The 17,514-nt window shown below is 33.4% G+C and overlaps 2 protein-coding genes across 2 annotated transcripts; both read left to right on the top strand.

Moving 5' to 3' along the window:
• The first annotated feature begins 4,627 nt into the window (after nt 1-4,627).
• Nucleotides 4,628-7,848, top strand: LOC108370648 (pickpocket protein 28-like). Its single transcript, XM_017626021.1, has 4 exons — nt 4,628-4,678; nt 4,765-4,913; nt 5,012-5,784; nt 7,541-7,848. Exons 1-4 carry the CDS (start codon nt 4,628-4,630, stop codon nt 7,846-7,848), a joined length of 1,281 nt encoding a protein of 426 aa, XP_017481510.1.
• A 190-nt stretch (nt 7,849-8,038) lies between these two features.
• Nucleotides 8,039-17,306, top strand: ppk28 (pickpocket 28). Its single transcript, XM_017626020.1, has 10 exons — nt 8,039-8,126; nt 9,094-9,189; nt 9,254-9,416; nt 11,410-11,610; nt 12,919-13,027; nt 13,081-13,232; nt 15,953-16,157; nt 16,226-16,814; nt 16,887-17,032; nt 17,106-17,306. The coding sequence occupies exons 2-10, from the start codon at nt 9,117-9,119 to the stop codon at nt 17,304-17,306; spliced, it is 1,839 nt and encodes a 612-aa protein (XP_017481509.1). The 5' UTR covers nt 8,039-8,126; nt 9,094-9,116.
• The last annotated feature ends 208 nt before the right edge of the window (nt 17,307-17,514 follow it).

Here is a 17,514-nt window from a genome sequence, read left to right as displayed (position 1 = left end):
ATATTATAAATTTTTGGAAAATGGGCGTAGCCACGCCCACTTATGGTTACATGTGTATATCTTGGTAACCGCTGCACCAATTTCTTCCAAACTTGGCACAGTTGTTGGCCTTGATACAGCACACTAAATCGCCGAAAATTAAAAAAATCGGAAAATAACCACGCCCACATCCCATATAACGGTAATTTTCGGAAATACGAAAATTGCGATATTTTAGTAACTACTGAAGATTATTCACTCAAAATGTATATTTACAACAATTTTTAGAGGAGAACTAAGAATGTTATAAATTTTTGGAAAATGGGCGTAGCCACGCCCACTTATGATCACATATATGTATCTCAGTAACCGTTCTACCAATTTGTACCAAACTCGGTGTTTTTATTGTGCTTGCTACATAAAAGCAAAACGATGAAAATTATTGAAATCGGACTAAAATTATGGCTTTTCATATAGCGGTAAATTTTAGAAATGCTTTAAACGTCAATATTTTGAAATTTAAGGACGCTAATTTACTCAAAATTGATACACCCCGGCTTACCATCTAGCGGTAGCTTTCGGAAAGGTGAAAAAACATATATTTAATACTTGCGCCGGGTATTTAATGTTCAGCTCCGCCCGAACTTAGACTTTCTTACTTGTTATTCTACATTGCATTGAATTTTTTAAATAATTTTTGGAATTAACCATATCTTTGAAATTCAAAGTCCTTTAAAAAGTTTATTTATTATTTATTTTATGGTAGGGAGCTTCTCCAACAGTATAGAAGCAATTTTTCCGATTTAAGTTGTTGAAAAATAATGAATATTTATGTAAATCCCAGGATCTCGCGATTGTTATGACGACATCCCGAAAATCGCGGGATAGTAGAAAGCAACAAAATTAACATCCCTAGTAAGTATACATACATACATGTATGACACTTTTAGCGCCGACAAATTGTTTCTAGCCATAAATTATATGATTACTTTTATTACTTTCTTCAATTGATATTAAGTAATTACGGATCAATTTCCCACTTCAACACATACGCATTAATCCACGGGTGTAATGTATTAGTAATAAACAAGTGTTCAGCTACTGATTATATAGCTTTAAATTCATATGTACATATGTATGTATATGCCTCGTGCAAAAATGTCCGGAAAATTTTTGAATATAATTCTCAGACTATCGAAATGGCTATAAAGGAGCGGAAGTGTTGTTCTGGAGGTGATTTTTTCAAATTTTTAAAAAGGTTAAAAGAAGCTTACAGTCAGAATATAAATGAATTTATACGGAATTCAACAATTAATGGATTGCGATATTTTAATCAACGAGATTTGACTATCGGCGAAAGGTAAGCCAATTGCTACTTAGTTTGTAAAAATTTTCGATATGGAAAAAATTTGTATGATGAAAATTTGCAAAACTTAGCGTTTAAAAAGGCAGTTTTGTACAAATGATTACAAGAATAGCTCAATTTTCAATACCTATTCGTCCTTGTAAACCAAAAAAAAAAAATTTGTTTTTAAATTCTAAAGAATTTTCTCTCATTTAGTAGCATAATAATATATTACATTACAATGACTTTTTTAGATAATTTTTTTAATTAACCACATGTTTAAAACTTCAAAGTCCTTTGGAAAAAAAAATCCCGACGTCAGAGTGAAAAATTAGAAACGCAGTTTTACTCCATTTGTATAGTTTCGAGAGTATATAGATTCTTCCGGTTGAAATTTTTTTGTTTTTGTCGTACGGTGATAAACTCGGTGAATTGCTATTGACTGTCGAAGGAGCGACCGCTATTACAAAAAAAAAGAACGTTGTTATGTTTGGTTTATTTTATGATGTTCGGAAACTGTGCTTGAACCCAGCGCCTGTGGAATACTATTTAGCCACTACACCACAGCGCACATTGGTTCAAAACTGGCATTTAGAGTTCACAATTCACTGAAGCCTTAATTTTTCACTCAATTTGACTAATTTTTATTTATTTTTTTTTTATGAAAACTAATAAAATTTTCAAGAGACCAGTTGATCCAGATTTTTGAATTTTTGTTTGTTTGTATTAAATTTTTTAGTGCAAAGTGCAGAAAAAGTAGCAATTTTGAATTTTTGTTCATAAACGAAGGCGAAAAGATGATGATTTGGGTCATCTACAAGATGAAATAGTTTTTCTTTACATAAATTTCCAAGTCCTAGAACTAAAGCGGAATATCATCGAGGGTTGAAGGGAAATGAAAACTGTTTACCCAAAACTTTTTCAAAAGCTGGCGCTACAGTCAACGAGACACGCAACGCTTAACAATAAAACAAAACGCTTATCAAACTTGGTTAAATTATAAATAATTATCGCCGCTAATAATACTCGTTTTGATTTATTTTAGGCTATTTAACAAGAGAATTCGATTTTTTTTATGGAAAAGTTTTTGTGAAAACTCACTGTAAAAAAAGTTCCTTTAAAAATTCGATTAATCGATACTTTCTCAATAATTGCAATATTTTTTTTTTTGGCTTGGCACTAATCATATGATTATTTAATCGCTTATTTATTTATTTTTTTCATACCTATTTACATACTAATAATAAACGATTTCTTTTTGTCTCTTACGCATATGTATTTACAACAGGGGTGTCCAAAAATGCAAGTAAAAGTAAAAGTAAAGGATTGTTCTATATCGAAAAAACCCATGTTTTTTTTTTTAATCAATAATATTAACAAATGTTTAGATACACAATTGGGCATTACTCTTTGAAAAGAAACAAAGTTTGATTCCAACCCATTTCTACGAAAATTTTTTTTGCGCATTTAAAAATTTGGAACATCTAAATATTTCTTGATTGCATAAAAATTTGTGGTATTTTTTCGATAAGGAAAAATCATGGGGGATTAGAGCAAGTAAATTTCGACTTTACTCTTTTTTTTAACCCCCCCCTAATGCATATCAAGGAAACTTTCAAGCGGTCGTAAATAACACAAAGCACGCTCATTGTGAAAAAGGTTCGCAGGACCTTAATGCTAAAAACATAAAATTTTGCCATGCAAATTTTAGATCGACCCAAATGACAAAAGTGTTGCGAAAGAGAATACTTTGATCACCAAAGTCTAAGGACGTACATATTCAGTGCACCTCGTATTCTAGAGCCAATTGACAATGTTTGCATTTTATGACATTAAGATATTAATGTAACGATATGTACATATGTCTTTACTTTCAGGCTTTACTTTATTGTAGCGTTTGTTGCAGCAGTGGCTTCGAGCATATATTTTATTGACTTGGTAGCACAAAAATGGTCAAACTCACCGACAATTATTAGTATTGAACCCCGACCCACCTACATTACCGATGATCCGTTCCCGGCCATAACAATTTGCAATTTGAATCAGGCGCTGAAGAGCAGAGTGTCACGATATCCTACGTAAGGCACAGATAATTTATACTGTAGATATTTGCTTTGTACATATCAGAGATCAGTTGANTACATTACCGATGATCCGTTCCCGGCCATAACAATTTGCAATTTGAATCAAGCGCTGAAGAGCAGAGTGTCACGATATCCTACGTAAGGCACAGATAATTTATACTGTAGATATTTGCTTATACATATCAGAGATCAGTTGCNTTTCTACGAAAATTTTTTTTGCGCATTTAAAAATTTGGAACATCTAAATATTTCTTGATTGCATAAAAATTTGTGGTATTTTTTCGATAAGGAAAAATCATGGGGGATTAGAGCAAGTAAATTTCGACTTTACTCTTTTTTTTAACCCCCCCCTAATGCATATCAAGGAAACTTTCAAGCGGTCGTAAATAACACAAAGCACGCTCATTGTGTAAAACGTTCGCAGAACCTTAATGCTAAAAACATAAAATTTTGCCATGCAAATTTTAGATCGACCCAAATGACAAAAGTGTTGCGAAAGAGAATACTTTGATCACCAAAGTCTAAGGACGTACATATTCAGTGCACCTCGTATTCTAGAGCCAATTGACAATGTTTGCATTTTATGACATTAAGATATTAATGTAACGATATGTACATATGTCTTTACTTTCAGGCTTTACTTTATTGTAGCGTTTGTTGCAGCAGTGGCTTCGAGCATATATTTTATTGACTTGGTAGCACAAAAATGGTCAAACTCACCGACAATTATTAGTATTGAACCCCGACCCACCTACATTACCGATGATCCGTTCCCGGCCATAACAATTTGCAATTTGAATCAAGCGCTGAAGAGCAGAGTGTCACGATATCCTACGTAAGGCACAGATAATTTATACTGTAGATATTTGCTTATACATATCAGAGATCAGTTGCGGTATACATAAATACTTACACCACAAGTAAATATACTTAAAGTCTTGTATAATTCATTTGAGCGCTGATGCTCGGTTGTCTGCACTCGATATGAATAACAAAGTAGAAAAGAATAAAAAGCTTCAATAAAAGTAAAGACAGGCAGCTGAAAAAAGTTTAAGTTCGAATTGAAGTTTTTGCAACAGTCCAAAAGTATTTAATTTAAATGACCGTCACAAATGTCGAGAATGGCCGATGTGTACATTTTTACAACTTTTTTTCCAAAAGGTATTCAAAAGAGTATAAAATGCTCCACGGACTCTGCAAAACAAAAGCGGATACTATAATGGAGGATACTATTTACGGCTGGAATACATTTGGTGGTTTACTTTTAAACGTAAGATATTTAACGAAGAAGGATAATCACAATAATAAATATGAATGTATAATTATAATAATTCTATATGTAAAATTTATTTTTAGGTATCTCAATCCTGTGACCGAATGTTGCTTCAGTGCACTTTCGGTGGTTATAAATTCAATTGCTCGCAAATATTTCATCAAGTTCTAAGGGATGAGGGGCTCTGTTGCACTTTCAATAGTCTGGATCCTGTATTTCAATTTGTCAATGGGTCAGTTTGTTTCGAAGAACTTTACAAGATTATATGTACGCTGTACATATGTATTTATAATTATTTCATTTACATTTTCCATTTGTTTATTGACACAGCTCAAAAGCATTTGGCTTTAACGTAAAATATCCGCCTGAATTTAAACCAGTGGCTTGGAGTTTGGAAAATGGCTATGAGCAGCCTTTACCCAAATATTATTATCCCATGAGGGCGGTTGGTATTGGCCAATCACTCGGATTAAATATCATTCTAAATGTAGAAAGCGATGAGTATTATTGCTCGTCAGGTAATAGTATTGGCTTCAAAATAGCCGTACATGATCCGCACGAAGAGCCAACCGTACACGAAACGGGTGTATTGCTATCGGCTGGTTTTGAAACTGTAGTACGAATTACGCCTCGTAAATTAATTTCAGCAGACAAGTTGCGTCAGTTGGATGTGAAAAGAAGGAATTGCATATTTGAAAATGAGTACAACTTAACATTCTTTGCACATTATACCGCTGATAATTGTATATACGATTGTATAGTGGAAAATATGCGATCGCGTTGCGGTTGTGAGCCTTTCTATTTGACTTCGAACAATTCGAAACTAGCAATTTGCACCCAAAAACATAGCGATTGTTTCGTAAATATTAAAGCAAGTGGAACTTGTGATAAATGTTGGCCCAACTGCGTTTGGAAGCGATACAGTACGAGTACATATTCGGCTAAGCTCGAAAATACTGGAATAGATATAAATAGTCCAATACTTAGTAACATGAGTATTGCTTATGTGCAGGATAATATTGCAATTGCGAAATTTTACTTTAAACAAGGTGTGTATGAGTGTACGAAGCAGGCGCCTTACTTCGGTTCGATTGATGTACTGTGTAAGTAGAAAGTATTCTTATGTATTTTTTTTACGTATGCAGTTTTATAGCCCATTAAATTTTAGTCGAATAATGTGCAAATTTCAAATCTCTAAAAAAGCGCGTTGATTTTTGAGAATTTTTTTTCGGACTGCCCTACGCATTTTTTCCATATAAAAAATTTTCAGATTTTTTTTTTTAAATAAGAAAAAAATGCGTGGGGCATAAAGAGCAGAACCCTCCTCACACATGGGCCAAGAATAGTAGCGCTGTGATGCCATATGGAATATAATCGCTTTGGATGCCATGAGCTTTAGCGATGTTTTTATTTCCAACTGTGAAATCTGCTACAACATTGGTCCGGTGCGTAAGCCAATAAAAGTGCTTATAAGGAAACTCAAGAGCACAGATGAGCGTTTTCCGTTATAGGAGGGCCAAGAATACATTGGCTAAATGAGTCGTGTGATCTATGGAATATCGTTGAAATGAAGCCATTGATATACCTACCGTGTTCCTTCTTGGACGGATGTTGTCGAATCTTTCCTTGTCGATTCGCCGCTTTTAAAATTCGTATTAATATTTATAAACTGGGTTCTTTGAGTCTTACTGCTGCAATAACGACCGCCCCGAGAAATTTCCTCAATCGGAGGTAAATGCTAGATCGCATTAAGGGTGTATTTATGAGGGCGTCAGACAAAGGTGCGCTTACACAATTTCATTTAGCCATCCGAAAATTAAACATACGGAGGGTCTATATATTTCGCCAGCAGCGCCATCCATTGGATACATTTTCTGCAAAATAGGCGATATGAGAAATTCAGTTTGTATGCGAGGTGTCACGCCTCCTTTTCCAATATCTTCCACTTTCCTTCGAGACATACCGACATACAATATATGGAAAACTCTGTGAAATTGTGAGATCATGACGTCTCACCTTTCTTAATTTTTTGCCAACAATACCAAAAAGTTTTGGATTTTTTAATCGAAAAACCTTGCACACAGAAGATCCAAAAAAGTAATTTTTACAGAATTGAAATCGGTTCAGCCATCATTACACGTGGTTCAAAGTTATGGCGTAACATACTTGAAAAATATCTATTCCGAAGAATTTATAATCTCCTACTTTTTTGAAGTCGGTTAAAAATAGAATAAGTTCCCAAAAATTAAATGAAATAAAATTCAAAATTTAAAGAAAATTAAATTAAAATGGGAAAAAATTTAATAATTTTCGTTGTTAGTGTTTCCGACAGGGAAGGAGTATGTTGTATTTTGGAACGATTTTCCGTTATCCCTTGTCAAATTTGGTGTGGACACAAACCGGTTTCGGCGTTGTGCCATTTCCGGTGTAATTTTTCGTTCGAAAAATATAAATAAAAGTAAAAAAACGTATACGTTTCTAAAAATTAAATGAAAGTAAGATCTTTTTCTTTTTAAAGCAAAAAAATTAAAGAGTTGAAAAAATTTCATTAAAAAAAAAATATCAAATAAGTTTCCAAAAATTAAATCTAGTTAAAAAAATTTTAAGGAAAAAAACATTTAAAATTGCGTTTAAGGAATAGAACAGGTAATCAATTCCTTTGCTGTGGACTGAAGGAAGATGCGTTCTATATAAGGCAAATTTGAAGTGCGACATTGAAATAAAATCACTTATCAAAATGTATCAAAAGTATGTAGATACTAAGTTATTTATGTATAAATATAAACATATGTAAAAGCACATATTTACTTCTCAAGCCAAGATTGAGTACTTACACCAATCGCTTTTATATCTTTCCAGCCAGCATTGGTGGACTCATATCCATTTTCTTCGGCTTCAGTTTCATTTCGTTGGCCGAATTCATCTATTACATCTGCATGCGCCCGTTGCGTTCGATGATTTCAGAGAAACGTTCGGAAAAGGAAGTTTTTTTGCGCAAACCATGTCTACGATTAGCTAATCGACCCAAAACACGTTTTGTTAATCCTTACAAGCAACCGTCGTACAAATTAAAAACACAGCAGAGCCTCGCTTTACCACGAAAAGTGTGGCACATCAATGCTGGCAACCTTAGTTTGCCAAATCAAAATGGAGAACAAATGCAGTAGAAAGAAATCAAATCTAAATCTATTAGTAATTACTTAGCAGCACTAATCACATAGCTTGTCCTTGCAATGAATATCCTTGCACTCGAATATGCTGAGTACTTAGCAAAGAGTGTACACAAAGCAACAGTAAATGTCACCTTATATATTGATGATATCGCGTTTGTTTGTCAAATTCTAATATTTATCCTGTAAAATATTTAAGCCGAGCATGGCACTGCACAGAAGGAAGCGCGGAAGGAGGGTTACACAGGAGTGTCATCAAGTTTTAACAGTCATGGGTACGTATGTATGTACATACGTTCAGTCAAAATATACCAAGGCATATACTTAAATACGTATGGATGGGCATTAGGGTGATCCAAAATAATTAAACTAACGAATTTATGGTCATAAAGGGTCCTATTTACTGAGAAGAAAATTCTTCCATTTGGACCAATTTGTATTACAATTTTAGAAGGTGTTGATAGGCAATTTCTTGTTTGGACATTGAATTCTCAAAAAAAAATGCTCTTAGAGTCGATTGTATAGACTCAAAAATGTATATTCTTACAGGCATTGAAAGTCGAGAAAAGCAGAAATATGCAGTTTTAAGACATTCATGCTTTCATGAAAGAATTACACTAAAATAATAAAAATTGTGTGGAAAATGATTTTGATTTTCTTAATTGATATTGCATTTTTAAACATAAATATTTTTTTAATTATTAATAAAATTCAGTTTATTGCAATTATTCTTCGTCTTTTCGTCAAAATTCGATTATAATTTTGCATCAACGCTTTACCTTGTATAGCAATATCATAGCATACATATTTAATACTCTTAATCGTCGCCCAACAAAATTGAGAGAATTTAATGCTCTACAAGATTATGCCTAGAAACAAATTGAATCTCAAACGGTACAATAGTTATAACATTTTTAATAGAAAAAAAAATGTTCATGTTATTACATGGTAAATTTCAAATGCCCAAATGAAGAAATTTTATTCTCTGTAAATAGGTCCTTTTATGACCGTAGATTCGTTAGGTTAGTTATTTTGGATCACCCTAATGTGCATACATATATATGTATGAAAATTTACTGTTCGAATCGCATGTTCGCAAACATTTTGCACACTTACTATAACTGATTTTGTATTTGCTCTCAGTCAACATGATTTTTGATGCCTCAACAGTTATTTAACTTTTTAATGCCTGACATACGGTGTTTAAAATATAGCAACGCCAAAGCATTTAATTACATTTAGGAATTGGCAGCTTTTGACGCAACATGAAAATTTACGCAGAAGATCGCTTGGTCCAGCTGAAACCAAAATTCACTGCAGAAAAATCGAAACCTTTTGGTAATTTGTTTGTTAAAAAGTGTCACTGTTAAATATGCTCTAAGCATTTAAATGTACTTTTCAGCTCGTCCAAAGGAAAAGAGCAGCGACTGCTCGAGCGAGGAAATTGAATTTGAACATCTCTGTTCTAAGCAGGCCGCAAAGAAGAGCCTAAAATATTATTTGCAAAATACAACATTGCATGGCTTAAAGTATATTGCCGAAGATAAAATAACATTGCCCGAAAGGTGAGTGTCTTTGTGTAGCAATATTTATCTGATCATAAGCAATAACCACCTGAGTCGACATAAGAAAAAATTTAATTTTATAACTACTATTCCATGCGTTTGTGACACCTCCATCTTGCTAGCTAGGCTTTTTAAAAAGTTGTAGACGAAAATATTTTGGTTTCCCTATAAGGTTAACTTTAAAATCCAAATGTTTAAAACGTTTTTTCTCGAATTCAGGTTTTTCGACTTAGGCGGTTATTGCTTATGACAATAGATTTGCATTTAACTTTTTTGTATGTACCTAAGTACATATATAAGTAAAATATAGTCCACGATGCTTTTGGCAAATTTTTCCATAGTGGTAAAATTTGGAAAATTTTAAGTAAATACCTTTCATTTGACCAATAAATACATACAAATGTTTATATAAATTTATATTTTCTGCCCTAGAAAGGTAAAAACATTGGCTTACTTTGAACTTTAAGTACCGCATTGCAAAAAGGAGGGCTAAACTTCAAGCGCTTTCAGACGAAATATGAGCTGGAAGCAGATAGGATTTCATATCATTGCTTTAAGATTTATATATCCGAATTTTTATTTGGCTTATCGTTATTCGAATTTAACTGGTTCGATTAAATTTTTATTACGCTGAATACAAAGCTCGTGACTCCTTACTTCTCTGTTTGAGAAGGGCTTTTGCCACCAGCCTTTTCAGGAAACGCTTGGCTGTTTTCCTGGTATCGAGATTAAAACAACGGCTTTCATTAACTGGTAAGGTATTGCCATAATTGGCCTAGTAGACGATCCTAAGACACTCGCTATACCATGAATCCAGGGCTCGAATCGTAACATCCGTTCAAAACCACATGAAAGAAAATTACGCGATGCGTCAGTCGTATAAGCCGAATGGGATAAAGAAAAATGTGTTTTTACGTGACGAGTAGTTACCAAGAAAGCACAGTATTTCGGAATCCACATCAATTCAAGGCTATTACATTCTGGAACGATGTTCAGTTCTGGAGAATTCTAGCTTTTTGCAAGTCAGCCCTTGAGCTTGCAATACTTACGATTGAAAAAATGTTGCGCGACTCCAGATATCAGCTTGTCGCTTCTTGCCAAAAGCAAAGGGTATTGTTTTGACAATATTTTAATAAACACTCTCTCCAAACTGTCTTGAGATCAGCCCAATTGATAAATACTGTGGCTAGTATGAAAAGAAAATTGCTGCTAAAAAGAATATTGCTAAAAATGAAGGAGCACTGCAAAAAGTGGATGAATTTAATAGGAAATGATGTGCAATGTCTAATGAAGTTAGCTAATCCCAAACTTCGAGCTTTGGCGTACTCCAAAACCAAATAAGCAAATAAGTACTTAGATTAACATTTGAAGGCTCATAGTTATACACTCTCAGAATACAAATTTTTTTTTGTTACTAGTCAATAAATATCGATTTTGTACCGATTTTTTACCAATAATTTCAAGGATCGGGTATTTTACGTAGTTCGTTAACCAAACCACGGAAATCACTAAAAATAGGCAATGTTAACATTGTTTTCTTAAATTTTTATTTTTAAAGAAGCAGTCCATTATAAGGGGACGGGGGCTACAGGTATACCTTATAAGACGCTAAAACTTTTTCATTTCGCGGTGAACGAAATTTATTTTTTACGGTACCAGAACGCGGAGTATTTATTGCGGAAGACTTTTCCAGGCCGTTTGATTTTTCGATTAAGGGATTTCTGTTGGCTGCGAGATCGCCCGATCTGACGTCCCCTTAGTCTAAGTTTTCTGAGGTAGGGCGTTTTCTAACTTCCTGCCGAGATAGGCCGATCTTCTACTCAGCAGGCGATATGCTACTAAAAAGGTAACAGGATTTTAATTCTTTTGATAGCAAAGGAAAATCGGAGGATAGTTTTTGCACCGCTCTGTACATATATAATTACAAGTGCCTCGATTTATGCCTCATTCGTTATTTCCTCTGACTAATATTTTTAACGTTTTTTCGTTCCAGAGCATTTTTCGGTTTTGCATTTATAGCTGTAATTATATTATCCTCTTACTTCATTTCTAACATTTATATGAAATGGTCCGTTACACCGATAATAATTTCGACAAGCGCCAAAGAAACGCTTGCTAGTGATGTTCCTTTTCCTGCTGTAACGATTTGTAATCTCAACCAGGCATCAAAGAGCAAAGTACAAGGCATTGCTGAGTAAGAATGCATTAATTCATAAAAATATATAAATAATTGCTTATATACATATATATATGTATGCAGATATACCCTGCAAAAATTATTGGACTATTCTATAAAGAGAGTAGTGCATTAGCAAATAATGTAACACGAACCAGGGTTGCCACTGACGAAAACAAAATAATTACCATCCACTTGAAAAAAGTCCACCAAATCAGGAAAATATCTACCGATAACTTTTTAGCTAGTCTAACAAAATCTATAGTTGTACTCCATTTTTTATTTATTTCCAAAAAATTAAAATTTTTTATTAGAGAACTTTTTATTTAATTATGATATGGTATTTGAGATCATATTAATGGCATCTTGTCCGTTTCCGTCCACCGAAACCGAAAGTGATATATTGTTTGTGTTTTGTACTGAGTACTTCGGAGTTCTTTGGAGTATCCAGNACTCCATTTTTTATTTATTTCCAAAAAATTAAAATTTTTTATTAGAGAACCTTTTATTACTTTCGAGTTCTTTTGTAAGTACTGAGTTCTTTGGAGTATCCAACATCGATACTTTTGAAAATTTGCTACTGACCATCCTTTTGAGAATCGAGTTCAGAGTACTTCCGATATCGATACTGCCCAACACTAATAAAAATCAAGTGCTCCAGCTACGTACAACATTTCGAAAAATTAAAAAAACTTCGGCTAAAGCTCGAATTTTTTACTCTGAATTTGGGTATACAGTTTTATAGCCCACGGAATTTTAGTATAACTAACAATGTGCAGCTAAAAAATTTCCCTGATTTTTTTTAATTTTGTGGTTTTTCATTTAACAATTGCCATTTTTTCATACTAAGATAACCACGCAATATAAAGCGGGAACGAAAAGTTTTATTTGTTTTCATACCAAATACTTTAACAAAGCTCTGCCAAAATGAAAAGAAAATTACCATTTTACCAACCAACATTTTTTCTACCAATTTTGTTAATAAGTTAATCACATGTGTGTTGAGAGAAACATATTTAGTTGACGTACCTAAACTCTTTTCTCAGTGTATTAGCTTAAGACATATTAAGTTGGTATAGAAAACACAGAATTTGTCAAGCAGGCCCGAGTTCTACGGTTCGAACTTTATGATTTTATTGTATTAAATAAAAAAAAAAACTACTATCGCTCTTCTTGTACTAATCTCTTCACTGGAACACTTCATTCCATATAAAAGGCCAAAAGTAGAATTAGTCGCCGGCTCCTTTGTGGCTTAGTCGCCTTTTTTGCAGGGTATCCAATGCAAATACCGTAATGACAAACGTTTACATATACGTACTTGTGTAGAAAAAATTTGAATTATTCACTGCTAATGAGTCTTTGCGGACAGAACGAGAGGGGCGAATGGTATAATGTGCGCGGTACTTGGAGAAATTTCAAGGCTATACTGAACGCGGTAATTCGAAATGAAAATTCGTTGGCCTCGTTTCTATTCTTCATAATTTGTAGGTTGCTCAACCGTGCGAAGAAATGCTCTTGTACTGCAGCTTCGGCGCAAAACGGGAAAATTGTTCGGCCATCTTTAATTCGGCATTAACCGACGATGGACTGTGTTGCACTTTTAATGCTTTGGATCCATATTTTATGCTGCGTAATTATAGGTAAGTGAAAGCTAAAAAGGAAACGTTTGATTACATTGAACCCACTAAATATAAATAGCAAGCGCCTCTGCACACTCAGCTTCAGCCGGGTTTAGGTTCAGATAGAATAAAAACATTTTACGATTTGCGCAAACTAACGCGATGATTTTCACGCCTTTTCCAAATTCGAAAAATACCAGAAATAAAAATTGTTTCAGAAAAACGCACTGAACCAAAACTATAACTATAAGTTTCCTTGCTTTACTCTACGTAAAAATTATTTTTAGGTTTTGAAACCAAAAAGTCATAAAGATATGCCAAGCGCCGTAATGCGGTAGAGTCTTAAATTTGTCAACGTAAAATAACGTTTAACATGTTCTTAGGACATTTGCAGACACATTAAAATATTTGGAAACTATTATTTTATACAGCAAAATTTTACAACGTTAAGACATTGCACTATAGGATAATTGGTAAATTTGTTTGGCAAAAATTAATTATGGCCAAACAAGTAGATAATTTAAAAAAACATCAGTTCGTAAATTTTTCCAAAAAAAAAACACTTAAACCTTGACGTCCAAAATGCTCTACAGTGATCAATATTTTATTTGTGGTTTTATTGAAAAAGTTTGAATGCTGTTTTTTCTAAATGTTGTTGTTAAATTATTGGTGGAAATCGGTGTTGACAGAAAGCACTTGAGCATGCTTCAATTGGAGATGTACTTACATATATCATTTTATTATTCGCGCTACTACAAAGAGCAAAGCACCGGCGAGCCATTCCAGAGACCCGAGACCGAAAAAGCGGAATTTGTTTCGTATTCTTTAACCCATTAATTTTTTTCTTTTTATTTTTAGTAAAATTTTAAGATTTTGTTGTTATAAAAAGATATAAAAAGATTTATAATATTTAATTTTTAGAAACTTGTATTTTGTGTTTTTTCTTTTTAGATATATTTAGTTTTTCTTTTATAATTTATGTTTCTTTAAGTTTTTAGATTTTGTTTGTTTAAACAGATTTTTGTTTTTTTAAATTTAAAATAATTTGTAGAAAAAATTTTTTCGGTTTTTTAATATAATTTTTTCTGTTTTCAAATCGATTTTTAGGTTATATTGTCATAAACATACATTTTTAAATTTCACTAATTTTTAGAAACTTAAGTATATTTTTTAAATTAGTTACTTAAATTTTTTTCTAATTTTATTTTCTCGAAATTTAAATTTTTTTTTTTTAAAGGAAGATATTTTTTCACTTAATTTCATTTTTGGAAACAAAAACAATTTATGTTTTTCTCTTTTTTATTGACTTTTTTGTTTTATTTAATTTTCTTTTAATTATTAGCTTTTATTATTAAAAAAACGACTTTTAATTCAATTTAATTTTTAGAAATGTATTTAGCTTATTTTTTCTCTTTTTTAAATTTATTTTTCGCGTTTTTTAATTTGCCTTAAAATGCATATATTTTTTTTAATTTGATATAATTTTTAGAAAAGTTATTGCCAAAAGACAAATAGAAGAAAGCTACGACCTCCCCGTTAGCAGATCTTTCAATTAGTCTTTCGAAAGACAGAAAAGATATTTCAAGATACATACATAGTTCCCGGAATTGGCTGTGGTGAGTTAATGTTAGTTTCTACTTAATTTGTAATATAATGACAATTGTACTATAAAAGATGTAAAGCCTCATTGTACTAATGAAAAATTAATCAATGAATCAATGAGTTGAAACAGTTGCCAGAACTTCCTTGTTAACAGGCAGCAAAAAAGCATCTAGTTTGTGCAAAATTTTCGGTTTACTGAATTTGTTTTCTTTTTAATATAAAAGAGATACTCGATATACGTAGCTAACGGTATTTTTTTTGGAAAAATGCACAAATAGCATTAATATTTAGTTGGGTTGAGAATAATCATAGCTTCTCACGAGCCAATCCAGAAGAATATACAGGGTGATTCATGAAAATTTTGTCACGATAAGGTTTACGGTTCAACGTAACAGGGTTACCGGCATCATCTTCGAAGGAGTATGGTACGATGACTCCGCCAGCCCAAAAACCACACCCATAGTGACTAGTTATAGGCGCATAATTTTTTTTTTGCTCGTTGACGTATCCGTAGATAAAAATGTGCTATATCACTCACTATGATTTTTTCGAAAAATCGGCATTTGTATCACTTTTACGCGTTCTTCAACTGAGTATCGCTCCATGACTAAGTTTACCAAAGCCTGTAATTGTCTTAAAAAAATAGACTTATGTAAAATATTAACGTATCACAAATAATTGCTGTCAAAGATCTGCATCGCCCTTGTAACACCCTATATCACACCTCTCATACCGACGATACTCTTTATTGTTGCTAATTCTTCAAGTAGTTCTGTTAACATCTAAGGTACATCTTATTTCATCAATCACTCAAAAACTTATTTAACCTTTAAAAAATGTATGAGAATATGTTTAATTACATTTAGGGAGTTCACAAGGTGTTGCATACTGTCGTATTTAAGTATGTCGTAAGCTTTGAAAGCATAAATAAATGTCTAGAGGACTTGAAACTACAATCAAATATTTTTTAAACACTGTGAAAATTCATAAAATGACTTTTATGCTATTTTGCAATGCTCTTTACATATTTTGAACCGTTTAAAGTTTACGACAACAGGTAACACCTTGTGAACTCCCTAAATGACACCTTCTGAATCACCCAATTGTAAAATATTTTTTATCTTTTCTGTACACTCAAGCGAGGATGATCGCATCTCGCCGAAATCTTCGAACCATTTGGTACCCATATACTGGACGCCAGAAAGAGGTTACGCTGGTGATTTGCCTAAAAACTTCTACCCACGTATGCCTGGTGGCACCGGAAGTCGTTTAGGTTTGACTGTTGTTTTGAACTCTTCTGCCTTAGAGTATTACTGCACAAAATCTAAAAGCATCGGTTTTAAGGTAAGTCTTGAGCAGAAAATAAATTTCCCCAGTCCCGTAAATAATTGTTCATTTAACACCCTCATAAGATACTAGTGCATAATCCCGCCGAGCTGCCAAGGGTTAGCAATTATGGTTTTCTAGTGACGGCCGGACGTGAAGCTCGTGTACCCATTGAGCCCATCTATGAGAACGCTGTACCCTCAATACGAGCCATACACAAGGAGCGTCGTCGTTGCCTCTTTTCCGATGAGGGCGATTTAACCTATTACCGAACGTACTCGCGTCGGAATTGCGAAATTGAGTGCGAGGCGAAAATTTTAATTGACAAATGTGATTGTGTACTCTACTATTTGCCTCGCATTAATGGCTCAGCGCGCATTTGTGGGCCCAACGACAACGCCTGCACGAATGAGGTGCTGACGAAAATCGAATCGTTAGATAAGAAATTGACTTGCTCCAGTTGTTGGCCAGCATGCTTTGAATTGAGCTACAAAGCAATGGTCACTGCGACCACCATTACGCCCGGAAAATTCTTAACCTTTGATGACCTGCCGCTTGATCTATTCAGCGATGCAACCAACTACGCAGAGATATCTATAGTTAATTTTTATTATCTATCGCATATACTACGCACCACAACTAAGTCGGAAATGTTCGGATTTACAGATTTTGTTTGTACGTTTTTTTCGAACTAAGTTTTTTTTTCGAAATAGTTCTAACAAAATTTTTCTTATTTCCTAAACATAGCTAGCACTGGTGGAATTTTGGGTCTATTTATGGGATTCAGCGTTTTCTCAATCATCGAAATTATTTATTACGTCACTTTACGTCCATACTGTGCTAGTCGCAGCATGGATGTGTCACGTCGTCGCCGCCGCCATAAGCACATGAAAGTAATTTTTTTTAGTACTTCTTTTTCGGCGTTGCGCATATTTCCTTGATTAATGAAAGAATTCATCGTTTCAGTGGTTGCGTAGCATTAAATGCAGAGTCCGACCGGGAAAATATGATGGCAACTCAAGGTTCTGGCAGAATGACACGGAACAAACGAAGGCTATGAAGCATAAAATTTATCGAAATAATTTAAATCATATTTTACTGCATCATAAAAATAACCAACTTAATAATAATGATGATGGCGCACAACTGTATCCCTATTTGGAGTGAAGGCGAAATTACAAAAGGGCAAAAATATGGATGATCCATAATTAATTTAGAGCATAAAAATTTGTTTTTCCTAGGCACCCAAGCAATGTATGCACTGATGCTTTGGTAGATGTTTGTTTGCATTGATGTAGTGGTAATGTTTTGCATAAGTAAATTTTGCTTAAGTAAGTAAACATAAAATAAATTGTTCTCACAACTTTCTGCACCA

The sequence above is a fragment of the Rhagoletis zephyria genome, unplaced genomic scaffold (genome assembly GCF_001687245.7).
Source record: "Rhagoletis zephyria isolate East Lansing unplaced genomic scaffold, Rhagoletis_zephyria_1.1 Rzeph_scaffold_04370, whole genome shotgun sequence".
Taxonomy (NCBI): Eukaryota; Metazoa; Arthropoda; class Insecta; order Diptera; family Tephritidae; genus Rhagoletis; species Rhagoletis zephyria.
The sequence above is the reverse complement of the archived record's forward strand: the minus strand, read 5'-3'. Positions and strand labels throughout refer to the sequence as shown.